The sequence below is a fragment of the Ascoidea rubescens genome, assembly GCF_001661345.1.
Source record: "Ascoidea rubescens DSM 1968 unplaced genomic scaffold ASCRUscaffold_8, whole genome shotgun sequence".
In the NCBI taxonomy this organism is placed as follows: Eukaryota; Fungi; Ascomycota; class Saccharomycetes; order Ascoideales; family Ascoideaceae; genus Ascoidea; species Ascoidea rubescens.
The window spans coordinates 160,362-186,727 of NW_017962920.1; the positions used below are offsets into that span (position 1 = coordinate 160,362).

At 31.5% G+C, this 26,366-nt stretch overlaps 17 protein-coding genes across 17 annotated transcripts; 10 read left to right on the forward strand and 7 right to left on the reverse strand.

The window, feature by feature from the left end:
- Positions 1-963: 963 nt before the first annotated feature.
- On the reverse strand, positions 964-1,687 carry ASCRUDRAFT_76318 (uncharacterized protein; the record flags this gene model as incomplete). Its single annotated transcript, XM_020193421.1, has 1 exon — positions 964-1,687. A coding segment is annotated over exon 1 (151 nt), but the record flags the coding sequence as incomplete, so codon positions are not given.
- A 259-nt stretch (positions 1,688-1,946) lies between these two features.
- Positions 1,947-3,647, forward strand: AMD2 (putative amidase; the record flags this gene model as incomplete). Its single annotated transcript, XM_020194599.1, has 1 exon — positions 1,947-3,647. One exon carries the CDS (start codon positions 1,947-1,949, stop codon positions 3,645-3,647), a length of 1,701 nt encoding a protein of 566 aa, XP_020046611.1.
- Positions 3,648-3,899: 252 nt separating this feature from the next.
- On the forward strand, positions 3,900-5,009 carry OMA1 (metalloendopeptidase; the record flags this gene model as incomplete). Its single annotated transcript, XM_020190629.1, has 2 exons — positions 3,900-4,322; positions 4,395-5,009. The coding sequence occupies 2 exons, from the start codon at positions 3,900-3,902 to the stop codon at positions 5,007-5,009; spliced, it is 1,038 nt and encodes a 345-aa protein (XP_020046612.1).
- A 154-nt stretch (positions 5,010-5,163) lies between these two features.
- Positions 5,164-5,793, reverse strand: ASCRUDRAFT_8557 (uncharacterized protein; the record flags this gene model as incomplete). Its single annotated transcript, XM_020194901.1, has 1 exon — positions 5,164-5,793. One exon carries the CDS (start codon positions 5,791-5,793, stop codon positions 5,164-5,166), a length of 630 nt encoding a protein of 209 aa, XP_020046613.1.
- A 365-nt stretch (positions 5,794-6,158) lies between these two features.
- ASCRUDRAFT_35927 (yippee-like protein) lies at positions 6,159-6,506 on the forward strand (the record flags this gene model as incomplete). The annotated part of the gene is made up of 1 exon (XM_020190654.1): positions 6,159-6,506. The coding sequence occupies one exon, from the start codon at positions 6,159-6,161 to the stop codon at positions 6,504-6,506; it is 348 nt and encodes a 115-aa protein (XP_020046614.1).
- Positions 6,507-6,970: 464 nt separating this feature from the next.
- Positions 6,971-9,406, forward strand: ASCRUDRAFT_81306 (phosphatidylinositol-3-phosphatase YMR1; the record flags this gene model as incomplete). The annotated part of the gene is made up of 2 exons (XM_020194600.1): positions 6,971-6,994; positions 7,085-9,406. 2 exons carry the CDS (start codon positions 6,971-6,973, stop codon positions 9,404-9,406), a joined length of 2,346 nt encoding a protein of 781 aa, XP_020046615.1.
- Positions 9,407-10,535: 1,129 nt separating this feature from the next.
- ASCRUDRAFT_81307 (uncharacterized protein) lies at positions 10,536-11,090 on the forward strand (the record flags this gene model as incomplete). Its single annotated transcript, XM_020194601.1, has 1 exon — positions 10,536-11,090. One exon carries the CDS (start codon positions 10,536-10,538, stop codon positions 11,088-11,090), a length of 555 nt encoding a protein of 184 aa, XP_020046616.1.
- A 192-nt stretch (positions 11,091-11,282) lies between these two features.
- Positions 11,283-11,536, forward strand: ASCRUDRAFT_76323 (uncharacterized protein; the record flags this gene model as incomplete). Its single annotated transcript, XM_020193422.1, has 1 exon — positions 11,283-11,536. The coding sequence occupies exon 1, from the start codon at positions 11,344-11,346 to the stop codon at positions 11,533-11,535; it is 192 nt and encodes a 63-aa protein (XP_020046617.1). The 5' UTR covers positions 11,283-11,343.
- Positions 11,537-12,173: 637 nt separating this feature from the next.
- On the reverse strand, positions 12,174-12,791 carry CDC26 (anaphase promoting complex subunit CDC26; the record flags this gene model as incomplete). The annotated part of the gene is made up of 1 exon (XM_020194902.1): positions 12,174-12,791. The coding sequence occupies one exon, from the start codon at positions 12,789-12,791 to the stop codon at positions 12,174-12,176; it is 618 nt and encodes a 205-aa protein (XP_020046618.1).
- On the reverse strand, positions 12,741-14,195 carry ASCRUDRAFT_13964 (leucine-rich repeat domain-containing protein; the record flags this gene model as incomplete). Its single annotated transcript, XM_020189155.1, has 3 exons — positions 12,741-13,061; positions 13,480-13,874; positions 13,937-14,195. 3 exons carry the CDS (start codon positions 14,193-14,195, stop codon positions 12,876-12,878), a joined length of 840 nt encoding a protein of 279 aa, XP_020046619.1. The 3' UTR covers positions 12,741-12,875.
- Positions 14,196-15,558: 1,363 nt separating this feature from the next.
- ASCRUDRAFT_13965 (uncharacterized protein) lies at positions 15,559-16,545 on the forward strand (the record flags this gene model as incomplete). Its single annotated transcript, XM_020189156.1, has 2 exons — positions 15,559-16,050; positions 16,195-16,545. Exons 1-2 carry the CDS (start codon positions 15,766-15,768, stop codon positions 16,543-16,545), a joined length of 636 nt encoding a protein of 211 aa, XP_020046620.1. The 5' UTR covers positions 15,559-15,765.
- A 284-nt stretch (positions 16,546-16,829) lies between these two features.
- On the reverse strand, positions 16,830-18,109 carry GLY1 (threonine aldolase GLY1). The gene is made up of 2 exons (XM_020193423.1): positions 18,035-18,109; positions 16,830-17,961 (listed from the first exon to the last, which is right to left on the reverse strand). The coding sequence occupies exons 1-2, from the start codon at positions 18,084-18,086 to the stop codon at positions 16,901-16,903; spliced, it is 1,113 nt and encodes a 370-aa protein (XP_020046621.1). The 5' UTR covers positions 18,087-18,109; the 3' UTR covers positions 16,830-16,900.
- ASCRUDRAFT_76327 (PQ-loop repeat-containing protein) lies at positions 17,892-19,528 on the reverse strand. The gene has a single exon (XM_020193424.1). It carries the CDS (start codon positions 19,409-19,411, stop codon positions 18,383-18,385), a length of 1,029 nt encoding a protein of 342 aa, XP_020046622.1. The 5' UTR covers positions 19,412-19,528; the 3' UTR covers positions 17,892-18,382.
- Positions 19,529-19,648: 120 nt separating this feature from the next.
- On the forward strand, positions 19,649-20,600 carry RPL29 (60S ribosomal protein eL29). The gene has a single exon (XM_020189311.1). The coding sequence runs from the start codon at positions 20,052-20,054 to the stop codon at positions 20,265-20,267; it is 216 nt and encodes a 71-aa protein (XP_020046623.1). The 5' UTR covers positions 19,649-20,051; the 3' UTR covers positions 20,268-20,600.
- A 333-nt stretch (positions 20,601-20,933) lies between these two features.
- On the forward strand, positions 20,934-22,302 carry RRT5 (Rrt5p; the record flags this gene model as incomplete). The annotated part of the gene is made up of 3 exons (XM_020191846.1): positions 20,934-21,118; positions 21,202-21,421; positions 21,520-22,302. 3 exons carry the CDS (start codon positions 20,934-20,936, stop codon positions 22,300-22,302), a joined length of 1,188 nt encoding a protein of 395 aa, XP_020046624.1.
- A 2,443-nt stretch (positions 22,303-24,745) lies between these two features.
- PHO92 (mRNA-binding phosphate metabolism regulator) lies at positions 24,746-25,222 on the forward strand (the record flags this gene model as incomplete). The annotated part of the gene is made up of 1 exon (XM_020190660.1): positions 24,746-25,222. A coding segment is annotated over one exon (477 nt), but the record flags the coding sequence as incomplete, so codon positions are not given.
- A 752-nt stretch (positions 25,223-25,974) lies between these two features.
- On the reverse strand, positions 25,975-26,334 carry ASCRUDRAFT_76329 (uncharacterized protein). The gene has a single exon (XM_020193425.1). The coding sequence runs from the start codon at positions 26,315-26,317 to the stop codon at positions 26,114-26,116; it is 204 nt and encodes a 67-aa protein (XP_020046626.1). The 5' UTR covers positions 26,318-26,334; the 3' UTR covers positions 25,975-26,113.
- Between the last annotated feature and the right edge of the window lie 32 nt (positions 26,335-26,366).

The window sequence follows — 26,366 nt, forward strand, 5'->3', positions numbered from 1 at the left end:
CTATATTGCTAATTTCACAGATCATATTCATCTCCAAATTTAAACTAACCAACTTTTTTGGAAACGGAAAATCATTAGCATTTTTAATGTGATTTGAAGAAAGATCTAAATGCTTAATTGCTTTGGAAAATTTTATATTTTCTANACTGGAAAAACGATTCATTGCCAATTTGAAACTTGTTAGATTTAACTGATTTCCACTTTCACGTCCCATTTTTAATAAATTCATTCCAGCTAATTTCAAATGTTTCAAGTTGAATGAATCAAAAAATTGAGTCGGAAAGAAAGAGTGGATGTCAATTTCGAAATTTTCGGGATACCCTTCAATCCTTTCCAAAAATCATACAGTNGATACAGAGAATTTTTACATTAGTTCAACATTCTTGAATATAAGCTGTAGGCATGTGTTTTTAACTATAGGATTAGTAGATGATATAAACAAAAACCGTTCTTTAATTGAAAGTTTTCGGAAAATATGCTTAAGAATGTTCAGTGGAAGACCATCCAAAACGTTTTGCTTTTCATGATTCATCCTTACAACACACATGGTTGTTATATATTTTTTATAATATAAGTAATATCAAGAAGACTTTATACAAAAATGAAGCGAAATAGCCAAATATATATTGAGGTTTTCATGTTGAGAAGTATGTAATGTGCGCAATTATTTGAGTTGCATGAATTAGCATACACTTATATGCATTGACATGCATGAGACCAAAAGATCAAAGCAACGTTTTTTATTTCTTTCAGAGCAACTTCGCGTTTTCTACAGTTTTCTTGCTCTTTTGAATAGAAAAGGCTCTTTCCTGCTGATCTCAGTCTTTAAAATGTTTCTGGTCAACTTGTCACCTTCAATTATTTGGCATGGAAGCTTGTTTGGCAACAGATTTACACAGCAATTAAGAGAGTTTAATTCAGAACAAACCCATTTATTTAATAGAGTAGGTGAGCAATCAAATCAAATGATTTAGTTATAAAATCCAACATTTCAATGAATCTTTTTGAACTGCTATTGTAATGAAGCTCATAAAATTCAAATTCCTTAATGACTGATTATAAAAAATCAACAAGTATTGAATGTTAGAATTCAAAGCATGACATCCCTAATGATTTCATCTTCGGTATTGCTCAATTTTTAGGTTACTTTCTTATGTAAAACCGAGAGATTATTCAAAATTAATCCTAAGATAGAATTATCTGATCTCAGCATAAGCCGGATATTGTTCAAGTCTTTCTGATTGTTAATGTAGCTGGGTTTAACAAACTCAGTGTGCCTATTGTCAACAGCCATGAAACATTTCAATATGAATTTGAGTCATTGGTATTTGAGTAGAAAAACTACTGTTTGAAATAGTCCAGAGCTCAAAGGATTGTCATCTTTTCTATCTCAGCACCTAACACTGAATCATGGGTTGGCTGGAGCTTATTGGTTCAAATAAATCCTCGGCCATTAAAGTCTATAACTGATATATTGCCGCTTTTTGTATTGTGTGCCATCTCATCAATATATCTTTTCGGTCCTTCTTGGTATTCATTGAAGATCTCCTTTACTTACCATGAGGTAGCGATATTGCAATGAAATACTTATTCCCAAAATAAACTATCTGACCTCCAGAAAAATAGTATTATGAAGTCAATAATAGTCAATGATTCGCCATTATTCGATTTTGTATCAGCCAGTAAAAACTGTGGCACCAGAAAAGCGGTTATTAACTAAAGCAGTAAATCGGCCTGATTGGGACTGATAACGAGGCCCCAGGCCTGAGTATAAATATGGGGTAGTTCCTCTTGAGGTCTTTCTTGTACTCTTTCTTGTACTCTCTTTTTGTCAAGTCTTTTATTGTTCAAGCTCTTTATTTCGACCCAACTCCTTTGGTTTGGCCTTGTTTTCCAGTTCTCCTTTTGCATTTGCTGCCCATCGCAACTATAATTTTGTTTTTAAAATGACCGTTATCGATCCACAAGACTACTACAAATTTGAGTATCTTGATGACCAAGATAAATATGAAAAAATATATAAACCCAAAATCGAAAAGTACAATCAAGCAATTCAAAATGACATGAAAAGGATTGATGTTGACATTTCCAAATTACCACCTCCTGAACTTCTTGACTCAACAAATTTCAACTCACTTAAATTTCTCGAAGAATCTAATTTATTATCAGAAAAAGAATTGAAATTGACCAATTTACCTGCTTATAAGATTGTTGAATTAATTGCAGATGGAGAACTAACTTCAACAGAAATTACAAAAGCGTATCTAAAACGATGCGTCATCGGTAACTATTTATTAAATTATGCCTGTGACTTTTTAATCGATCAAGCGTTGGAAACTGCAAAAGAATTGGATGAGTATTATCTCAAAACTGGTAAAACTGTTGGACCTTTGCATGGGTTACCAATGTCAGTAAAAGAACATTATGGTTACAAAGATAGAATTACACACGCTGGTTTTGTTTCCTTGATTGACAATATTGCTCCAGCTGATCAAAAGACTACCAGTTTGTCTAAAAAGGCAGGTGCAGTCTTTATTGTTAGAACTGCTCAACCACAATCTATTATGCATTTGGACACAATTAATAACATAACAGGTCGTACCAGAAATGTATACAATACAAGTTTGTCGCCTGGTGGTTCATCAGGTGGAGAAGGTGCCTGTGTTTCCTTCAGTGGTTCTGCTTTGGGTTTGGGTTCAGATATTGGCGGTAGTATTAGAACACCTGCAGCTTTTAATGGTATTTATGGTCTTCGTCCAACCTCCTTGAGAGTTTCATTGGCTGGTAGCATTTCAGGTGGTGCAGGTCAGGAATCTGTTATGGGAGTTGTTGGCCCAATTGCAAAAACAGCAGAAGATTTGGATTTATACATGTCTGCATACTTCGATCAAGAACCTTGGGAGGTAGATTCTTTATTAGTTCCTTTGCCTTGGAAAAAAGTCGGTGTTCCAAATCCAAAAGATCTAAAAATTGGTATAATATATGATGATGGTATTGTTAAACCATTGCCTCCTGTGATTAGAGGTTTAGACTTTATTTCCAAAAAACTAAAAGAATCCGGTGTCAATGTTGTTAAATTTGTACCTCCAAAGACTCAAGAAGCTTATGACACTGTTCATCATATGTACACTTGTGATGGCAACTATATGCATAAAAAAATGTTGTCTGAAAGTGGTGAGCCTTTATTGCCTCTAACAAAATGGTTTTTGTCGTTTGGTAAAGGAGATGAGGCTTTATCGGTTAAGGAAAATAGGGAATTAAATGGCACAAGAAATAAATTGAGACAAGAATATACAGATTTACTAAATGACCTAGACATTGATTTTGTGATTTCTCCATCCTATGTTAACTCGGTTCCAAAGCCAAACCAAGTTTATTACTGGGGCTACACTTCTCTATGGAATATTTTGGATTTTCCAACAACTGTTTTCCCAACTGGCTTATTTCAAGATCCTGAACTTGATATCGTAAAAAAAGAAGACTATGACTACCAGCCAAGGTCTCATTTGGAACAGTTGGAACACGAGACGTATGGCAATCCTAGGGATTTTGAGGGATCTCCAATTTCTTTGCAATTGAGTGGTAGAAGATACCGAGATGAAGAAGTTGTTGCTGCAACCAAATTAATTTCCAAAATTCTTGAATAAGTAAAAGCTATTACTTCGACGTATAGAACCAGCTCTAGCTAGACGACAAATAGATTTCATATTTCATAAAATTACATATTAAAACCTGAAACCAGATTTGTAATTGTGTCTCTTCGGACTTTCCTGAAAAACCCGACTGCCACCCGAATTGCCTGGATTTGAGATGTTGCCGATTTGCAACTTCTCTTTGATTCTTTTTACTCTCCCAGGCTTTTTGCTGATCAGTGCAAGTCGATAATTAATCTGTTGGGGATGTTTCGATTTGGCCCAAATTTGAATTTTAGTCTTTCCTCTCGTGTTTTGAACAACACATTCAACAGAAATCCCAACCCCAGCTTTTCTCGGTTCGATTCCCAGTTTCGTTTTTATGCAACCTACAAAAGATTTAATAATCAAAAGAACTCAACGGGTTTCTCGTTAGAGTTTTTCAAAGATCCAAAAATTCAAAAAAGGATACTTGTTGGAGGAGCATTATTTGCAGCATTTTACGTTTACAACTTGGATCAGGCACCAATTTCAAATAGGAGAAGATGTATTTGGATCCCAAAATTTGTTGAGTTGAAGCTTGCTGATATCACCTACAGACAGATCTTGCATTTATATGATGGCAAGTTTTTGCCTGATAATCATCCGTACACCAGAAAAATTGAGTCTATCATGAAGAAAATCATAAAGGTCTGTGAGAATAACATTCAATCTAAAGAGAACAACCTACATTATGGGGATTTTAACAGTGTTAATCACCAGGGTATTGTACGGGATGAAAATGGGGAGGCAAAAGAAATTGATTGGAAGGTCCATGTAATTCATGATCCCAATGTCCCACCAAATGCGTTTGTTTTGCCAGGAGGCAAGATTTTTGTATTTACAACGATATTTCCAATTGCAAAAAATGACGATGGGTTGGCAACTATTTTAAGCCATGAAACAGCTCATCAACTAGCTAGACATACGTCTGAGAATCTTTCTAAGAAGCCATTATATTCATTACTTGGGATAATACTATATACTATAACAGGTTCATCCTTTATTAATGACTTGTTTTTAAAATCTATTTTTCTAATGCCAGCATCAAGGGAAATGGAGACAGAAGCAGATTATATCGGGTTAATGATAATGTCAGAAGGATGTTTTAAAATTGACGAAGCACTTAAATTTTGGAAACGATTTAAAGAGTTTGAAGATAGAAGTGGCGTTCGAAGTTTTGAGTTTCTAGAAACACATCCAGCGAGTGAAACAAGATATGGAAATATAGAGAGATGGTTACCAGAAGCAAGAGAGAGACAAGAAAGTGTGGGATGTTATTCAAATCAATTTTTAAATTTTTCATCCTTTAATCATGGATTTGATTCATTTTTTTAGTAAGAATGTGAATGTGAATGCAAATTCAAATGCAAGTAAGGATGCAGAATGATATATGTGATGTTATGATATAAAATAAACAAAGCTAGAATATCTGTATATATGAATAATCATTTAAAATAAATATTCAGTTTAAATATAAAGTATGGGAGTATTAAATATTGACGCAGAAGTTAAAGGGTGAATCTGGATGAAAATCGCAAAAAATATGTTTTAAAAACTTATAGAGCAACTCGAATTGACCAGTTATTATTAAAATAATTGAGATGATGGTTACAAGCAAACCAAGTATGATGTATAGAGAAGTTTGCAAACCACTAGAGTTGGGGTATAGTGGGATAGGACACTGAAATGCATTTCCAGCTGGGGCTTGAGTTGAGTGCGATTCACTATTATTTATTTCATAACCAAGTTGATTACCAGCGCTATGACTGTTTTCACCCTCAATTGAATCAGTTTGAGTGATTGAAGAAGCAGAGTAGGTTGGAGCCAGATTGTCACTTTGCAATAAAGGTTGGTTTTCCAAGTCATTTTGGTTTTTGGAGAAATTTTTCTTTTTTTTAAAGAGGTTGACATTTGAGTTTACGCTGGATAATTTTGATCTGAGCGATGATAGTCTAGTTGTGTTTCTGTTGGTTGAATTGGAATTAAGCGCTGAGAACGAAAGACTGTTTTCTAGCCCTGAAAGAAACTGGGGGGTTCTAGCACTGTCACCATCATGCTGTGGGCTATCCGGAGCACCTGAACTGTGCAAAGCGCTACGCAACTGGAGAGAATTGTCCATTTCGCAACAAAAGTACAGTCGAAAGAGACACTGCAAAACAGAACAGAAGAGAGCACCCAAATAGGAAAAAAAAAGAATATATCTGCTTGTCCCAAAACAGAAGGTGCAGAATAGTGGCCGAACCGGGCCGTGTTTTTCGGCTCACGGCAAATGCGTGCGGAAAGCGTGCGGAGTGCACAATAAGCGTGCACAATAAGCGTGCAGAATAAGCGTGCAAAATAAGCGTGTAAGAAGTGTGCACGATAAGACATTAAGCACCTTTGCTAACTGTGTAGTATAAATATCTCAACACTTCCTCTTTTTTTCTTCGTTTTCTTGGTTTTTTCTTCTCTTTTCTTCTGCTATCATTTTTCTTTTGTTGCACGATGGGACTTCGTTATTCTACTTATCTAGAGGCTGTTGGAAATGAGAAAATTTATGGCTGTAGGTCCTGCAAGACCCATATCTCGGTCTCTTCTGTTATCTTATCGAAGGACTACATCTCAGAAAACGGAAGGGCGTATTTGCTCAACAACGTTATCAACACCATCGAGTGTGTTGAGGATGCTGAAAAAATCGAAATGCTCAGTGGAGTCTACTTGATTTGCAAAATCAAGTGCCACCAGTGCGACAAGGTCCTAGGCTGGAAGTATCTCTTTTCCTACGACAAGTCCCAGAATTTCAAAGTTGATAAATATGTTTTGGAATTGAAAAAACTAGCCATTTGCTACTGATCAACTGCAACGAAGATAATGAATATGTGATGACTACATTAACTATCCTTCTATAGAACCACATCTAGATTTTTATATTTTTTTTCCTCACTGCTATCTTATTGGGTTGGAGCTGTTTCGTTGGTTATGCTTTTATGTTTTTGTTTCTGTTTTTGTTTGGTACCTGTTATACTCTGTTTTAGACGTAATTTATATATCCTTTTTCTTTTTTTTGGCTTCAAGCTTCCTATGTTTTATCTTTATTGTTTCTGTCGACCTCTCTTCTGTGGTCCCTCTTCTCCTGGGTTATATATCTTTAATACACGCCTCTTCTCTTTTCTCTTATCTCCTATCTCTCCTCCATCTCCGTTTTCCATACAGTAATCCCACTTCTGACGCTTTTCTTACATCCCATCCTCCGACAGCGATATATCACAACAACCCATCTTCACACTGCTATTACTCAACAACACAATTGCACACGAATGGAGTACTTGAAAATAACTAATGTATGTTCTGCTTCTGCTTGAAACTCTCGTGTCTCGGAATGTTGGGTCCCCCAAACAACTAACTCTTTGTATCTTGTACAAATCTAATAGGCTTCCAATGTTACTTTGCATAGAAGAGGTATCTCCATTAATGGCGACCTTCATCTAACTACCCACCACCTAATATTCGTATCCAAAATCAACTCCAGATTGAAAGAATTATGGATTTGCTATCCAATGATCAATCATCTTGAGAAAAATTTGGGCTCTTCGTTGATTGATTTATTAACCATATCAAATGACAACGATAACACTAATAACAGTATTCCGTCAAATGGCATAAATCTCAACAACTACAATAATCTCTCAGCTAATATAAACAACAACGCTTCTACAGGTGAATCCATCGACAATTTAGATCATTTGAAAAATCTCAAGTCGCTCTATAAAGGCTCTTGCCTAAAAATAAAATGCAAAGATTTCTCAAACTTATCCATTGACTTCGTGGATGATAAAATCTGTCAAGATGTTTTTGACTCAATCATTAAATTAACTTGTCTTAGCACAATCGAAAAACTATATGCTTTTCTATATCAACCAATATCCCTAGAGAAAAATCTTCCACTTAATTCTTGGTTCATTTTCAATCCACAGAATGAGTTTAAAAGGCAAGGCTTAAATCTATTGATCAATAATCATGAATACAATTCAATCCCTCCTCTTTATCCCGGTTCAAACTCCTGGAGATTCTCAAACATTAATTTGAATTACCAATTAACTCCAACTTATCCCAGTTTTCTTATTGTACCATCTTCAATTTCCGATAATCTAATTAAATATGCTTCAAAATTTAGATCGAAACAAAGAATCCCAACTCTATCCTACTACTATAAAAAAAATGGCTGTACAATAACAAGATCTTCTCAACCTTTAACCGGTTTAAAACAGTCAAGATCAATTCAAGATGAAAAATTAATCGATGAAATCTTCAAGTCAAATCAAATTATAAATAACAATAATACAATAGTCATAAATAACAATAATAACAATAATAACAATAATAACAATAATAACAATAATAAAAAATCTGTCAGAAGATTAAATCTTATCATAGATGCAAGACCTCAAACTAATGCAATGGCTCAGACTGCTTTAGGTGCTGGCACTGAAATTATCGACAACTATAAAAACTGTAAAAGAATTTTTCTAGGTATTGACAATATTCATGTAATGAGAGACTCAATTACTAAAATCAACAACATCCTAAAAGATTCCGATATCTTGAAAAATCCTTTAATTACAAAGGATCTATTAGAAAAAACTAATTGGCTAAAATATATCAACATCCTTTTAAGCAGTACTGATTTGATAGTTAAATCAATTCATTTTAACAATGTTCACACTTTAGTTCACTGTTCCGATGGCTGGGATAGAACTGCTCAAGTTTGTTCTTTGGCCCAAATTTGTTTAGACCCCTTTTTCAGAACTATTGAAGGTTTTGCCATCTTGATTGAAAAAGATTGGTTATCTGCTGGTCACAGGTTCAATGAAAGATCTGGCCATTTATCCTCTGAAACAAAATTTGTAAATAATTGTAAACTATCAAAATCCTCATCCAAAAATTCAAACTTAAATCAAACTTCAAGTGTTTTCGTAAATTCAAATAGAAGCTACAGCAATAATAATCTTAATAATCTATATAAAAATGCAAATCTCAATAACGATAACAATAACAATTCAAATTTAATCAACTCAAGCCAAAATTCTTCAACTTCTTCACTAAATTCAACAAATAACAATAATAATAATAATAATAATAATAATAATAATAATAATAATAACAATAATAAAAATTCAAATTCTCCTTTTGGATTTTCTTTAGAATCAATTACAAATTCAGAATCTTTCAACCAAGCAACTGGTGCTTTTTATTCAGTTTCAAATCATTTTAAGAAGCAAAAACATTTGAAATTTACTTCACCTATTTTTCATCAATTTTTAGATAGTGTATACCAATTATTAAGACAAAATCCAAACAAGTTTGAATTCAATGAAAGATTTTTAAGAAGACTATACTACCATTTATATTCCTGTCAATATGGTAATTTTTTATGTGATAACGAAAAGGAAAGAGTAACAAAAAAAATATCTGAAAGAACAAGATCAGTTTGGGACTATTTTCTAGCAAGAAAATTAGATTTTACTAACCAAACTTACATTAAACCATTTGATCTTGATGATTATGATAATAATGTTATAATACCAAATTCTGAAGATATAAGGTGGTGGTATCAATTATTTGGCAGATCAAATGAAGAAATGAATGGCGAATATGATAGGCAAAATGCCTTAATGAAAAATTTTGTAATTCCCAAACAAAATGGCAAACAAATTAAGTCTATTCATTCTTTTAAAACAAGCGATCGTACATAGTGATCCAAATCCAGATTCAATTAACAATTTGGTAGCAAGAAAAAACTATTAAAATTTTGTTGGAAATACTCTAAATAGAATAGTATAATTCAAGCATTCCTCTTCTGCTCTTAAACTTATTCACTTTAATAAATTTTTTCTCCCACTTATAATAGTCAATTTATTTTGATTGAGTTCTTTTCTATCAAGCTTTTTCTCATTTTTTTTTTGTACATTGTATTGTTCTCAATAGCATGATCATTTCATTGGTGAAATAAACTATTATTAATGAAGTGATGCTAGCATTGGTTTTGTAGAATTTTAAAATAAACAAATAAAATGGGAAGCTAATAATTCAATGGGCAATTTTTATTTTTGTCTGGGTGATGTTCATATCCTTCTCAGCCCTATTATAAATTTTTGTAAATTATGCAAAATAAATCTCACAATTTAATAATATATATTAAAAAAATTTTCAAACCCGGCTTGAGCTATCCCCAATACTACTAACAGTATTCATTTAATCTCCTATTGAACACCACATTAATATGAACATGATGTCAAATGGTATCAACTTTTCTGGTATTTTTGTAGGTTATAAGTTTTTAGCAAATGCAGCTAAATCAGAAATAGTGGTCACAGAAAAGCTTCATAAAGATGAGCATATGAATTGAATTATAATTCTGGTATAAATACTTTCAATTGTGTATATTCACTTTTTTATTTTGAATAGACATACCAACGCTGGAATAATTGCAGAAATGATGAGTGGTGGTTTAAGAGTTGACCAACAATCTGAGATGGTTGATTGGAACACAAAAGAAACGATTGCTTTTACTATGAGTTAAGGTAGTAATGAGTTATTAGTTTATATATATGTTTGGGCACTTTAGTTCAACATCAAATCATCAAAATTGTCACCGACCATTCCAATAATTTGGCATCGATAGACGCAATTAAACAACAGGCTAGCTTAAATATCACTAACGATAAGGACTCCCAACAATGTATTACTGAATATATTTTGTCATTATGCTTGGTTTCAGCTTTTTTGAATATGCAAGTGCCAAAGTTGATGTACGATTTCACAATCTCAAAATTACCAATGCAGAATTATTCCAACTAGGTGTTTGGGATATCAGATGGAAATATGGTTAAAACAATTCCTTTAAAATTCAAGTTTCTCTCTCTTAGTGATATGGTTCAAAACCATGGTAATACTATGACTATACTAACGGCATTTTGTTTGAAACACTATTGTCTACAATTGAAACTTTCCCCAAAAGAATTGCAAGAAAAAAAAGCAAGATACTTAGCAATGCTTCAATATCTCCAGATACCTGAATCACAAAATAAACAACTTATCAAAGCTTCATATACCATTCAAAATCAATTTGCTTCAATTAACGAAATGTTAAGTAATTCTGATAACAGATTCAATTTAAGTGTGAGTGAAGTGCTTCAGTTTCAACAATTGCTCCTTGGCTCAAATAACCATCCGTCTCAATTGCAAATTGGTAACATATCCAGTATTTTGCAAGGAAACAAACCCAATAAAAGTTTTGCTATAGTTCTTCAATTATCCAATGCCAGAATTCTCAAAGTATACAATGCAGTTCGTGCACCCAAAGCTATCTATGATAGCAAAGCCAATTGTGAGAAGCATCTTGATTTAGCAGGACGATTGCAACCCAAAGGTTTATAAAAGAATTATCTGCTTACAAGCAGCTTTCAGATCCTCAATTTAAAACAATAGTTCCCAAGCTTTTGGCATATGGATTTCTTCCATACCCAAGTTTAGCAAAGCAGGACTCGCTCATGGATCTAAACAAACATTCAAGTGATGATCATCTTGAGCTTTCAGGATTGTATCTTGAGACAGCCTATCTTGGTGTTACTGATGTTAAAGCACTCGATGAAAAAGGGTTCAGGAAAATGACGCTGGTGGCGTTTCCAACATGCATCTAATGCATTTCAAAGCAGTTGTGCACTGCAACATGCATGATGACAATGTTGTGTACAAAAGTGATACCAATCACTTTTTCTATTTGGATTTTGGATCATCGTCTATTCACAACTTGAGGAAAAGTAAGCATACAGAAGACAAAAACTACCTTGATTACGAAGACAACTTTCTTACATCATGCTGACATGACTACACCAGTTTAATGGCTGTTTTGTTTTTTAGGTTTGTTTATAACATTTCAACAGAATTTTTAGAGACCGAAAAAAATTGTTTATATCGGCTGCAAAAAAATATATCGATATAGAAAAAGTGAAGGATTGTGAAAAACACAAAGAAGATCTAAATCAAAAATCTTTAAAAAGAAAAATTACTGGAAAGGAGACAGACAGATTGGTTGAAAAAACCAAGAAAACAAGATAGCTGCTTAAATGAAATGCTTTTGATGTATTGTATAATTTGAAATTTAAAAGAATTGTTGAGAAATAAACAAAAGAATTATTTTTAATATATTTGCGGAAGTATAATGCAATAAATAAAATTATCATGATCTGTTGATCGATTTTGATGCTTATTTTATTCGGGTTTTATTACAAAATTTTCTGGATTCTATTGCTAATATTATCTTCATATTGGCTTGTCCCTAGCTATGGCTGCTTGTCCAATTGCTACATCACTGTTGTCGCTATTTTTAATTCCTCCTTTTATTCATTTCGCCTGCTCAAAAAGTATCAAGCTTGTTAAAGCTGGTATATTATCAGTTGAGAATGATATCAACAACGATGACAGTGAAAAACAATAAGACACAACTACACTCAATGATAATCAGCCTAAAGTTTCGTTAGTTGCATCATAATAAGTAGTTTTTTCGTTTTCAGCATAATATTCCATATCTTCTTCATTTTCATTCTGATCCTCCTCAAAGTTGGCATCATTATTAGTATGAATGTTATTTTTATTTTGATTTTGATTTTGATTTTGATTTTGATTTTGATTTTGATTTTGATCAATTCTATCATCATTTCTTTCATCATCATCACTATGATTATCAAACATTTCAACATCTTGGTCGACTTCGGAGAAAGATGATGATGATGATGATGATGATGACGAGGAATATATTCCATAACCCAACATTCTGCCTTCTTTTTCCTGTTTAGTTTTCCTTTGAATTTTGTGATTTCTCGACATTAATTTTTGAGTTAGAGTTCGTTTTTGCAATGAATCCAAAAAGGAATGGTTTTGGATTGCCTGGATTTTTTTTCTTAATAACAGTTCATTCTTTGAATCCTCGTCTGATTTGAAAGTGATTAAATCGTTATATTCTCTAAATAGTAGTTCGTTTTCAGCTAGAGTCTTATTAACCTCTAGCCTTTGCTTTTCCTCCATGGAGTTCAAATCGTTGGATCGCAGAGAATCCTTGGAAATATTTTTAGCAGCCATAACAAAGGTAGTATAATTGAAGAAATGATTAATGGTGGTTTAAGAGCTGATTCAACATTTTTATCAAATGATGATGCAATTAAATTATCTGTTCCAGAATGAATGCCAATACTGCTTGCTTGGGGATCTCATAATTCTTTTCTCATTAATGTCGTATTCAATATAAGAATATTCATCATAAGCTGATAAAGAAATGTTGCCAATAGTATTGAAATTTTGTTCTGTATCAGATGAATCCGAATTTAAATATACATTGTTTTTTTTGGATTCCTTTGAATTCGGTTCTGGTTCTGATTCCAATTCTATTAATTATTCTGAAAAATAATTTGACTCAAGGTCAGACTGATCAAGATTGGATTATTGAATCTGATTCATTAAATATTCAAGCTCTTGCTCTTCTTCCTCCTGGTTTCAGTTTTCAAAGCTGAAACTTCGGAATCATTTTTTTTCTTGCAAATTATGTCAGCTACTTCACATCCGCTATATAAGATAGTGATTGTCCAAAACTGTCCTGGAATTTGTTTTGTTGAGTTTGATCAATAACGGGTAAAATCTATGGTTTTTTGAATAATAGTCTGAATTTTGAAGCCCTTTCTGTTTTACTTGAATCATCTTGAGTTGGATCTTTCTTATTTCATCTTAGATCATCACATGAACAATTATTCAAGTGTTATATCAGGCGAAGTACTTTAATAAGATTATGAGATAGGTCCAAAACCTTCAACTCGATTAAACATTTGAAATCTTTTATTCCAGATATTTGGTTATAAGATAATTCTATTTGTGTTAACCTTTCTACTCGTATTGTATTTCCCATGATTTTAAAATCTGTAATTATGTTGCCTCTTAAATTAATCTCGGTTAGATTGACTAATTTCCCAATGTTTTCAACAATTGATATTTTATTTGAACTGATGCCCAACATCGAAAGGTTGACTAAATTGTTCAAATTTTCAATTTTATTAAATGATAAATCTAACGGTGTTAAATTAGTTTGATTCAAATGATCAATTTTGGTTATTTGATTAAAGGCCAAATCAAGTTCCATCAAATGAAATAATCTTGTTGGAAACGGTTCAATTGCTATAATTTTGTTTTCTTTTAAATTTAATTTTTTTAAGCTAACAAATCAACGCAGGAGTTACTAATATTTAAGATATTAAATTTGTAGATGTCACTGGTTTTCAAAATGGAATTTTTTCTTAAATTTAGTTCGACTAGATTCTCACACTCAATAGGATGATTTAATTCTTTTAGTTTATTAAAAGATAAATTTAAAGTAATCAAATGTTTTAGAAAAGAAACGTTCTCAATACTTGTGATTTCATTATTGGATAAATCCAAATATTTTATCATTTCAGGGAATTGGATATTTTGCAATTTGGAAAAATTATTATCTGTCATTTTTAGATTATATAAATTGGTTTACTTCAATATACCAATTCAATTTCTGTTAGATACATATCTTTCAACTGTAATGTAGTCAATCTAAATAAATCATAACTAACATATTCATCTGAAAAAAGAGATCGGAAATCAATTACATACTTTGGGCGATATAGACTTTGGGAAAGTAAGGTAGTTTTGTCTTGAAGTTTCAAATGGTTCCAGTCAATTGTGTTGCCAAAATCTATTATTATTGTTTTTAATGTGTGTTTTTGAATTAGTAGCAAATCTTTGATTATTGATATACATTTCCAAAAATCATCAACTGCTGTTGGTGCTGAGAAAAGTCTAGGACCATAACAGTACGAAATTGATGGTATTGAAATTGATTGTACTGAAATTGATATTTTTCTCATTGAACAAAACATGCTAACTATATTTTTATGATTTTTTAATAAATTGTAGTCTGGCAAATCTATTTCGAGAAATATATCATTGGAGAATTGATTTAAATAGTCTTTGAAAGGCGGAGCGTCTTTAATAGTCAATGTCAAGAGAAACCTTGGGGAACTATTGTACCAATAACATAAATGAGAAGAATCAAAGCAACATGAAATTATTTTAATTTTCTTGAATATATACTGTAAACAAGTTTTTTAACTATTGGGTTAGTTGAAGAAATAAACAAGATGTTTTTTCAAACGAGAGTTTGGTGAAAATAACATTGAGGATGTGAGGTGGTAATCCCTCTAATATATTTTGTCTATCAGTCTTTGGCATCTCAAGTTCCATTGTTGGTATATTATGTTGTCTGTGAATACTATAAACAATTATTTATTTCTACAAAAACAGAATGAAATATCAACGTATAAATAGTGAGGTTTTCTTCAGAAATCATGTAGAGTATGGCAACTCTTTGAATACCGTGCGTTGACATGCATAATGTCAAGCAAATAAAACAATACTTTTATTTCTTTCACAGTAACTTTGAAAACTCTATTACTTTTGGGATTGTTTGAACAAAGAAAGAACTTTTGTATTTGTCTTCGCACATTAAAAGAGAAGAACCTGGGTATAATGGCATAAGCGAATTGTTTGGTGCTCCTCAGACGTTCCATCAATCAAACGTCAGCAATAGACCAGCGACGTGGAGGTGTACACAGATATAGCTACTTCACCGAAAGAAGGCAAAACCGGTTCTGACGATGCACGATAACTTGCGCGATTTTGTGCGATTTTGGTCTATCGTGCACGATGCTCGGTGCCCTAAACCGGTCCCTCACCAAAACATGGGTGCAATGCGTTCACCTTCACGCTGTGATCACCCAAGGGGAGAAATGATGGTTAAAGAGTTTTGTGCTCGTCACAATTGATCTGGTTAAAAAAGTTGGTTGGTTTATATGATTCGTTTTATAGATTGTTATCATTGTATAGCATTCATACATAGATAAATCTAATTGTCTTTACTTTCCATATGCAGAATCTATTTATTTTAAAATCTAGGTTTGGTTTTTTGATTTATCATGGTAACAGAATTACCAAAACACGTTGAAAATTTATAATGAACAAGTAATCAAATAGAATCAAAATGAAAGCTATAAAATTTCGAAAAAAAGTTCTGCGAAAAGCCTCCTCTTTAAAAAAATATAATGATTATCTTGTGACGCAATTGAGCAACTCATTTTCAAAATTAGAAAGACAAATCAAACCTTCTAAAAAGATACCTCCACTGTTCCAAAAAAATCCTATGAATTTTCAAAATAATATAATCAGAGCTCCAACAGTGATCAAGGTTTGCAATCAGCAACATGATCCAATATTATCTCCTAAACTGAGTAACAATTCAACTTATTCATTGTCGACATCCTCTTTAGTAACTCATTCGCCTACAAGATCACCAATAAATTGACAAATCTTTCCAAGAAGATCTCCTAGACTAGAATCACCTTTAAAAGTACGAAACCAAACCCTTGTTCCATTGCCTATTAAACAAAATGAAGATTAATTGAAATCAGAGAATAAATCAAGTTTATTAGAAAAAATCGAAAGAACAGTTTCCGAAAATTTAAAAGACTTGAACAATGAGCTAATTAAAAAACATAATAATCAACATATATTGAATAATAGATTATTTTCATTCACTCCATCACCGCCTGAAAAAAAAGAAATAATCGATTTAGATGTGGGTTCTAATGGCAATCTATTGCCCAATAGGAGGGAGATTTTGTTTATGTTATCTCTAGTTTTAGTTGACGAAGGTGCAGAATTTCATAAAACCCAAAATAATAGAAGAGATGAGAAATTTGAAAATTCTTTGCTTTTGCAAACAACCAAATTTTTAGATGATGCGTCATTGAAAGAAAAATGAGATATGGATTTTTCCTTCTTTTTTTAATTTTATAAATGCTTTTATAAATGCTTTTATTCATTCATTTATACACTAACTTTAATTTTAATTTAGTAAACATTTTTACTTTTGTTTTTATTTAACCTAAAAAGTTACTAATTTCATTTTATTATAGCATTGATGAGACTATTGCATTAGGTTGATTCTATTTTTAAAATTGTATTATATTAGAAATATATTCTCAAATAAAAATAAAAATAAAAATAAAAATAAAAATAAAAATTAAAGTGAAATAAAAACCAAATAAGAAAAGTAATCAAAATAATAATTAGATAATAGATGATAATCAATAGATAATTGTTCAGTAGTATTTTTGTTATTTTCCATTTTCCAACTTTCTATTATAGGTATGAACTATGCCAACAGGATCATAAGGATGGTCTTTTGCATAAAAAAATGAATCAAGAATAGCATTTTTAACACTCTCAAGACTTTGTGGAGATATTTGAAAATGGAAAGAAATTCTATTACCCATTAGTTTAACATTATATTTTTCACCAAATTGTATTAAAACTTGAGGATCCATTTTATTTTTCACTAAATCAAGAAAAACAAAATTTGTATCTACAGGTAATTCCAAGGCTATACCATGCTTTTGACAGAAAAGAGCTAATTCTTTTGCCATTAAATGAGATTTTTTCAATTTCTTTATGTTTTCCTTCAAAGCAGCTAATGCGATTGAAGTAATAATACCAGCCTGTCTAATACCACCACCATTTTGTTTTTTAAAATGATTAGCAGTTTTAATAAATTTTTTGCTACCAACCAAGACAGAACCAATTGGAGCACCCAAAGATTTCGATAAACAAAGAGAAACAGAATCAAAGTATTGACAATATTCACTGATAGGGATTCCAGTTTCAATTGACGCATTCCATAACCTTGCGCCGTCAAGATGTAGTTTGAGATTATTTGCTTTAGCAAAATCACTGATTTTTTTAATTTCATCAATAGGGATAATGACTCCCTCAATAGTGTTTTCTAAACTGATTAATTTGGTTGGAGCATAATGAATATCATCTTCAAGTTCGATATTTTGTATAATATCATTCAAAGTAATGTATTTGCCATTGGAAGGTTTAACTGGAGTCACCATTGCTTGAGATAAGGTGGCTAAACCACCAGCTTCGTGGACATAGATGTGACCTCTTGAATCACATAAAACCGAATGGGGAGGTTGAAATAAATTGGAACGAATAGCAATTTGGTTGGATAAAGTGCCTGAAACACAAAATAAAGCAGCTTCTTTACCGGTCAATTCAGCAACATAATTCTCGAGCTTTAAAGTGTCTTCGTCTTCATCATAGACACTATCGCCTAAGGAGGCATTCAAAGCAGCTTGGAGAACAGTGGGAGTAGGAATTGTGAAGGTGTCGCCTATCAAAATTGAAATTAGTATTGAAAAGTCCACATAAGCTTCATTGAATAAGACTCATCTGTGTTGACATACTTCTAAAGTCATTATGACAACGGGGTAGTTGTTGTGCAGTATCAGCAGTCATTGTGCAAACAAGTGGGAATCAATTGTCTATTACCTATTATCTATTATCAATTAAAAAGAGAGAAAGAAAAAACTGGATATTTATATCAAAGACAAGATAGTGGTTAGAAATAGTGAGTCATCAGCTATGGTGTATCAGGCAGTTGGAGAGTTGGAGCTGATCATCTACAGAGACCCAAACAGCGATATACTGGCACTTGATAAGCATACAAAAATGACAAAGAAAAACAGACCCGTTGTGGTGGTAAGTGCTGCATCCAGCTGCGTCTTTTCTACCACAGATGTGGCTCGGATCCCCTAAACAGCAACACCCAGACCGCTGGTTTGGTGGGCAGGAAATTGCTCTGCTTCTTCGTCTTCTTCAGAGGAGTTTCGGTTGTAGATAAAAAACTGGATAAAGATAATGGTGTCCTCGAAGATAGTACCAAGAGACCCCATCAACCACGAGAGGTTCAATAGTATGTACTTCCAGTCTGAGCGAAAGAACAATATTTGCAATGCGTAGGTCACATTGCCGAAGGTTGAGAAGATGAAAAACAATAGACTGAGCCCATGAACTGACTTTCTCTTGTAGTTCTGGTATATTTGAGGAAGACGAGCACTTAGGTAGCATGTAGCTGAGAGGTAGCCCAACAACTGGGGGAGAACAGCTATTTCATCATTATCGTTGTTGTCACCCCCGCCGTTGTTTGGTTCGTTGTCGGAGGATTTAGCAGAAATAAGATAACCTACAGCACCAGCACAGATAACAAACAATATTGGTAAGATATATTTAACGAAAACATTTAGTTTCCCTTTCATGTTTGCCCAATAGGCTAAGGATTCTCTGTTTAGGGACGACACCGATTTTCTTGATACTCTGGATCTTCTCGATCTTCTTCTATTTTGCTGCAATCTTTCTTCAGTTGGCTGAATGATTAATGGTGATGTTTCCCCATGAGAATTAGTTATTGATAACTGAACACTTTTCTTTTGTTGTTCTTCGTGTCTTTTTATTAGTTTTTTCAATTGATTTGGGTAGATGTAAGTATAGTAATAATACGAGAAAATGATTAAACCATCAGAAAAACAAAACCACACAGCTAAGAGAATGACTTGGGGTAACAATTTGGCTAGGACTGAGCCCAATAAATTAGCTATATCCCCTGTGAACCATATAAATAAAAACCCAATGGATATCCCTTCAGCAGACTTAAGTCTCCATTGCTCAATCAATTGGGGAACAAGTAAAACAAACCAACATGCAAGACTTGTTGATCCTGATATCCCTGATAATATTACTCTGAGCTGAGAGGGCTCGGCTTGGTTTAAAAACAAATCAAACATGATCAATGATTTATATTGGATAAATTAATACTGAATAACTAATGAATGATTAAAGAAAATTATTGATTTAAAAAGAAACTAATATTATTGAAAATTTAAGCAAAACCAATAAAAGATAACAATCCAATAATAATCTAATACAGCATTTAAGAGACATTTGAAGAAAAAGGGAATTAATTCTAAAAAACCTCATACAGCAAACTTAATTTCTAACAAAAGTAAGACACGAAAAAGCATAAAAAACCACAACAACCATGTTCGCGGATCACTGCAATAGTTGCATATATTTTGCACTAATGCATTTGTCCCATGTCCGTGAAAATACAATATATAAATAGGGCTCTGAGAAGCTTTGGTAAATCCAATTTAAAGCCCTGATTGGATTCACGTGCCTTTTCTTATTTTTTCTGAAAAACGATTTTTCAAAATATTAAATTCAATTCCAGAGAAGTTACCTTTGCTGCAGCTACAGTAGTTCATTATCACCAGTATCATTGATATCAATAATTGAGTTCCAAGTACGTTTGAGTTACAACAATCAGTAAAAGATACCTACGGAAACATTGTTCAATTAAATTACTAACAAAAAACAAATCGAATTATTTTAATTTTTTTCTTTCAATATTATTTGCAATTAGAAATGGCTAAATCAAAGAATCATACAGCTCACAATCAAACCAGAAAGGCTCACCGTAATGGTATCAAAAAACCAAAGACTCACAGATATCCATCATTAAAAGGTGTTGATCCAAAATTCAAACGTAACCACAAACATGCTCTTCATGGCACTGCTAAAGCTTTAGCCGCTGCTAGACTTACTGCTAAATCAGCCACCAAACCTGCTGCTAAAAAATAAATTAATCATTAAATTAATCAATGAATAAAATAAATAAAATAAACCGATTTTTTTTTCAATTTAATTTACTTTAATACAATTTTTTGTGGTGATATAAAGCATGTACAATACTAATGATAATAAAATATTAGAAAACAACAAAATACATTTATAATACTAAAACAATATCTAATCATTAGAAAACAAAACTTGATAAGTTAATTTAAATGCATAAAATGTATTAAATACTGGAAAGCTCACGTTAAACATTTATTAAATATATTTTAATGGTTACTTTTTTTTACTATGATATTCATTCAATTTTCCAAGGTGAGATGTAGAAAGCAATATTAAAACAGCAAAAACAGCAACAGGAAGCAAAATCACCAAAGTTTGCTCATGTGAGTTTTTTGACCAGAAAACCATTTTTGTATTTGTGTCATGAACCAGTTTCCAAGCTCATGCAGATTTTGGTTCTTTTGAGAAAGTCCTTCCTCAGCGTTCAATTCCATTTTAAAAACCAATTTTTCTGCTGATTGCACGATTCCTTTTGATATTTTATTTCATTTTTATTTTACTTTTTAGTTAAAGATTTCTCTGTTTATCTTAGACTTTGAAGAAAAAAAAATAAAACCAGATAATTCAATCAAGTATATCTAATACAAAAGAAATCAATTATCATCAAAAATGACTGTTGCCGTACAAGAATCTGGATCTTCTTCTCCAGAAGCTGATAGCACTGATACATCTCCAAATATTCAGATTGAAGTTGAGACTAAGGGCGCTAAACAAAACACTCGAGTTTATATTTCAAATATTAATTTCAAAACTACAGAAGACAATTTAATAAACTATTTGAATGAATACAAAGTGTATGGATTATTTCATTTAGCAACAAATCTACAAATTCACTGGTGGTTTTGAATAGATCTTACTAACAAAAAATTAAAAAAAGAAAAACTGTATTGGTTCCAAGTCACACTGTGAGAGGTTTTAAAAGCCAACAACAGAGACCTCTAGGTATCGCTTATGCTGAATTTGAGGCTGTTGAAGATGCCCAAAAAGTTTGTGAAGAATTAAATGGTAAAGAATTTCAAGGTCGCAAATTGAAAATTAAACCATATGTTCCATACAGTCCAAAAAAATTAAAAAGGAAATCCTCTCGTTTTCATAAGGTTCTTATAAACTTTTTTTATCAAAAAGAAACATATTTATCAATTGTTATTCAAGTACCATTATACTAATTTTTGTTTTGTTTTGTTTTTGTCTCTAGATTTCAAATAGCGCTGATAGTAGTCCTGTGTCTCCACAACTAGATTGTTCTTCTGACCCTGATCCTGCTTCAGGTTCTGATAATCTTGCTTCAGGCTCTTCTACTGCTTCTCCAGATTCAAATAGCCCTGAATTGTCTTCGTCCAGTAATGAAGTTTCTGATAATACTATTTTTATTGGTCGTCTTAATCCAAAGGTGACTGATACTGATCTTCGTGCTTTTTTCAATGATTATAACCCATCAGAGATTTATATCTTTAGAGGTAAATACAATCGTAGACGTTTACGTTTTGGTTACCATATCGCTGCATTAGTTACTGTTAGTGGTGAAAATGCCCAAAAAGATGCCCTTGATAATTTATCTGGCAAAAAACTCAATAATAAAGTGGTTAAATTAGCTCCAGCTTATTTATCAAAAATTGAAGAGGTTAAAAATGCTCTTAAAGCTCATGAAGAATCTTTAAGAAGAATGAAACAAAAAGAACGTGAAGAACATGGATATGAAGATGAAGAGCAAGAAGATGAAAACGAAGGTGAAAACGAAGGTGAAGTCGAAGATGAAGATGAGAAACAAAACTCAAAGTCTGAAAAACAGCCTAAGCAAGAAAATGGAAAACACAGAGATTCCAAAGACAATAAGTTGTTTCACGCTGAATCTGCTCCAGATGCTGTAGCTTCTTTAAGTGCTCATATGGCTCAAAAAGCTACAACAAAAGAAGAAATTAAACAAATTGAAGTCTTAAAAGAAGCATCAAGTGAGCCAGCAGTCGTTGCAACTTCATAAACATACATTTTTATGTTTACATTTAGGTTTTAAATTCGTAAATTGTTATTTAATTTTTTTAACGTTTTAAATTTTTGAATTTTTGAAGATTTTGACTTATTTTTTGTTTATTCATTCGTTTTTTTCGTTCTTCTAGCTTTATTTTCTATAACAACAAAATCTGTTTCTTTTTATTCTTTCCTATTTTCACTTGTATTGCCATATTGCAGTATTGTCCTTTAATAAATTATCATTTCGATGAGTAATAGTGCTAACCTTGAAGATAAATATGCATAGCCTGAAGACACAAACCATTCTGGAATCTGATGATATGCTAGTGAATGTGAATGCCAACTATCGTAGCTATTTTACAAAATAAATGGAACTTGGTGCTTTTTGGTGACATTTGCTGAAACTTTTTGAACCTCATGGAATATTTGAAGAAAATCCTGTTATGAATTTACTTGCAAAGCATTATTACTCTACTATTACGCTCTACCTCCATATTTCTTATACACTGCCTTAAAAATTCCCAACATTGACAATTGAGTTAAGATTTGGTTGATTTTGCTAATTTTTGTTCAGTTTTGTTAAAATTCCTACTATCAAAGCCTAACTAGGCGGGAAATGTCTCACTGTTTTCTTTCTATATCAACTATTAAATAAATAAGAAAAAACTATTTCTGTTTTTTTCCAATAACTTTTTATTGTTTTTGTTTTCTCCTTTTTATATTTTAATTCTTTTCAAAGAGAGTTCACCTCAAAGCTAATAATGAATTTAAGTCAAAACTGTCCATCCACTAATCCTCCATATTATCCATCCTCATACTATTCCAACCAAAATGGCTTAACTTCAGCTCATGCTCAAGCTAAAGCCCAAGCACAGTGCACCAAATGCTTCTCTGCTTCTTGTAATTGCCACATCTTATTACCATCATCTTCTTCTCCATCATCTTCTTCTCCATCATCTTCTTCTTCATCATCCTCAAGGTCAACCCGCTCTATTGCTCATGGCAAACCAAGTGGTTCTTCCCATCATTCAAAGTCTCATAGCTGTATTAATTTCAGCTCGAAAGATCACTCAAAAGACCCTAAGTCGAGAACTAGTGCTCTATCTCAAATCTCGATTATACAACAAAGACAGCCTCTATTACAACTACTATCCTTAAATCAATTGACCAATACAATGATCAAGAATCGTACCGATTTTTTAACAAATTCAGCTAAAAGTTTTTCTCATCCTGTTGTTTCTTCTTCTACTACTTTTTCATCAATCAACTCCAACAGCGCTGTCTATAACAATAATTCTGGTTATAACACTATCAATAACAATAACAATATCAACATGAATAATGGTTTAAATGGTATTTTGCCTAACAGTACAGGAAATGGTGCAAATCCCATTAATAACACTGAATTTATTTCCAACGGCGGCAATTGTATTTGTTCAAATAGTAATTCAAATTTGAATACATTTAGTTCTTCACCAAATTCAACACAGTTTTCAAATATTTCTGATATTAATTTGATGATGAATTCTAATGATTACTCTCCGATTGGCGAGTATTCAAATTCAATTAAGAACAACTCAATTTATTTATCAAATGATCACAACACTTTGAACTCTACACCAAATCTCGTTTTAAAACCATTAAAATCGTCTTCTGCAAAGAATTCAATTTGGTCTCCAATTTCAAATACAGCTGCTTCCAATTCTTCTTCTTCTTTGATAACAAATTCATCAGCCTCTACTACTGCTACATATAATCATGTCAATAATAGTAATAATTATAACATTAACAACAGCGTTTATACAAATAGTAATGGTAGTCAACCATTTAATGCCAGTTACAATAATAGTTCTTCCCTGAGCGTTAATTCCAATTTTTTTGTTAATGTCAACAGTGTTAATAATATTAATTCTAATAGTGGCGCTTATGTTTCAAACCATTCAAAAGCTGAATCTTTCCATTTTCCAAGTTCAAATTCAAATTTGAATTCTAATTCGAATTTCATATATAATAATATTAATAATAATGCTAATAACACCAATAAAGTATATGGTAATAATCATATTTCTAATTCTTCAATTTCTTCTTTCAATTCTATTTCTAATACCAATTCTAATACCAATTCTAATATTAATGTTAATAATATTAATGCTAATAATATTAATGTTAATAATATTAATGTTAATAATATTAATGTTAATAATATTAATGCTAATACCAATTTAATTTCAAATTCTAACGATTATTATAACTATGGGTTGAGTAACAATATTAATGTCAACAATATTAATAATAATAATAATAATAATAATAATGTCAATGTCAATGTCAATGTTAATGTCAATTCTGATTTTAATTCTAATTTTAGTTCCAATTTCAATTCCAGTTTTAATTCTAACGATAATTTAAATAATTCTAATGATCAAAATAACTTAATTGTTTCACCGTTGGATTTTCAGATTCCTCAAATTGCCAAATTTTTTGTAATAAAATCATTTAATTTATATGATATTCAACAAGCATTTTTAAATAAAGTTTGGTCTTCAACAGAACTAGGAAATAAACGATTAAATCAAACATTTAATCTCAATTACCCAGTTTATTTATTTTTCTCAGTTAATGGATCAGGAAAATTCTGTGGAATTGCTCAAATGTTATCCAATGTGGTTTATGATTCAAAGGATGCTAATAATGAAGATATTTGGTTTGAATCTGATAAATATAAGGGATTTTTCAAAATTAATTTCATTTTTATTAAAGATTTAAATTTCAAATATTTCAAAAATTTAAAATTAATTAACAATTTTAATAAAAGTGTTACAAATTCAAGAGATACTCAAGAATTACCATATGAAATTGGATATAAAATGGTCGAAGCTTTCAAGTTCACAAATTCTAACTCAAGTTTTTTACAAACATTAATGAAATAGATTTAAAATGAGTTGATTTCTCAATTTTTTTTTTCTAAAAACATTTTTTTAATAATTTTTTAAAATTAAATTTTTTTTCTCTATTTTTTTTTAATGAAGATGAGTTTAAAATAAGAAAAAATTAAATTGAATTGAATTAAATTACACTATTAATTTGAATTGAAATGAGAAAAGCTTTTTTTAATTTATTTTTTTTTATTCGTTTCATTCTTTTGTTTTCATTCTTATTTTTTTATTAATCACAATTAATTAACTATATTATATTTTTTTCATTTTATTATTTTGTTTTAGACATTCAAAAAAAAAAAAAAATTTCAAAAAATTATAAAGCCAAAAATTCACAGAATCACATACCAATCAAATAATCAACAAATTGAGAAATCAAAATTGAAAAATCTTTGTTCAGTTCTTTTATTCTACCTGTCTATATTAATTAATCTCCAAGAAAATTTATTTGCTTTATTATATTATTATATTACATTTTTTAAAAATTCAATAATTCAAAACTTCAAAAACTTGTATTAATGATTGAGAAAACTAATGAGATTAGTCTTATTTTCATTTCAATTTAGTTGTGGTTTAATTTCAATTTCAATTATTTTTTTCAATTATTTTTTACTTTTATTTTTTACTTTTATTTTTACTTTTAATTTTACTTATATTTTTATTATATTTTCAATTTTTCACTTTTTTCTATTTATTTCAGTGATCATTATTTTAATTTCATCTTACATTCTCAATAATTTCTTTTCTGTTTTAATTCTAAATTCCATTACCTAATTTTCAACCTTATTACTTTCTTATTACTCTCCATTTGCTTTTTTGATGTTGTTTTAATTGCCGATTACTGATTCACTTCTTACGTTTACATTTCACTCACTTATTTGTGTTTCACTCCTTCACCCACGTTGCTCTACTGGCAGTGTTTCTCGGACAGTAAAAAAAGCACAAAGCTGTTTCATCCACTGCTTCTGCTTCCACAGATCTTGCTCCACCCAATATACTCGTCAATAAACCATTGCTTTGGCCCAGGCCCAGTCCTGCGGTAACCAACGCAGCACAAGGCATCCATCCGTATATGCACACCCGCACCATCCAGACGCGCGGCAACGTAGCGCCCCCGTGCCAACGGGACGCGCAGCAA

Bases quoted from the DNA above. Each gene is read 5' to 3' on its own strand.
- ASCRUDRAFT_76329 (XM_020193425.1), bottom strand. From the start codon at position 26,317: ATGGTGCGGGTGTGCATATACGGATGGATGCCTTGTGCTGCGTTGGTT.
- ASCRUDRAFT_76327 (XM_020193424.1), bottom strand. From the start codon at position 19,411: ATGTTTGATTTGTTTTTAAACCAAGCCGAGCCCTCTCAGCTCAGAGTA.
- GLY1 (XM_020193423.1), bottom strand. From the start codon at position 18,086: ATGACTGCTGATACTGCACAACAACTACCCCGTTGTCATAATGACTTT. The intron at 17,962-18,034 runs GTATGTCAACAC...CAATTTTGATAG, and splicing joins TTGTCATAATGACTTTAGAA to GCGACACCTTCACAATTCCT.
- RPL29 (XM_020189311.1), top strand. From the start codon at position 20,052: ATGGCTAAATCAAAGAATCATACAGCTCACAATCAAACCAGAAAGGCT.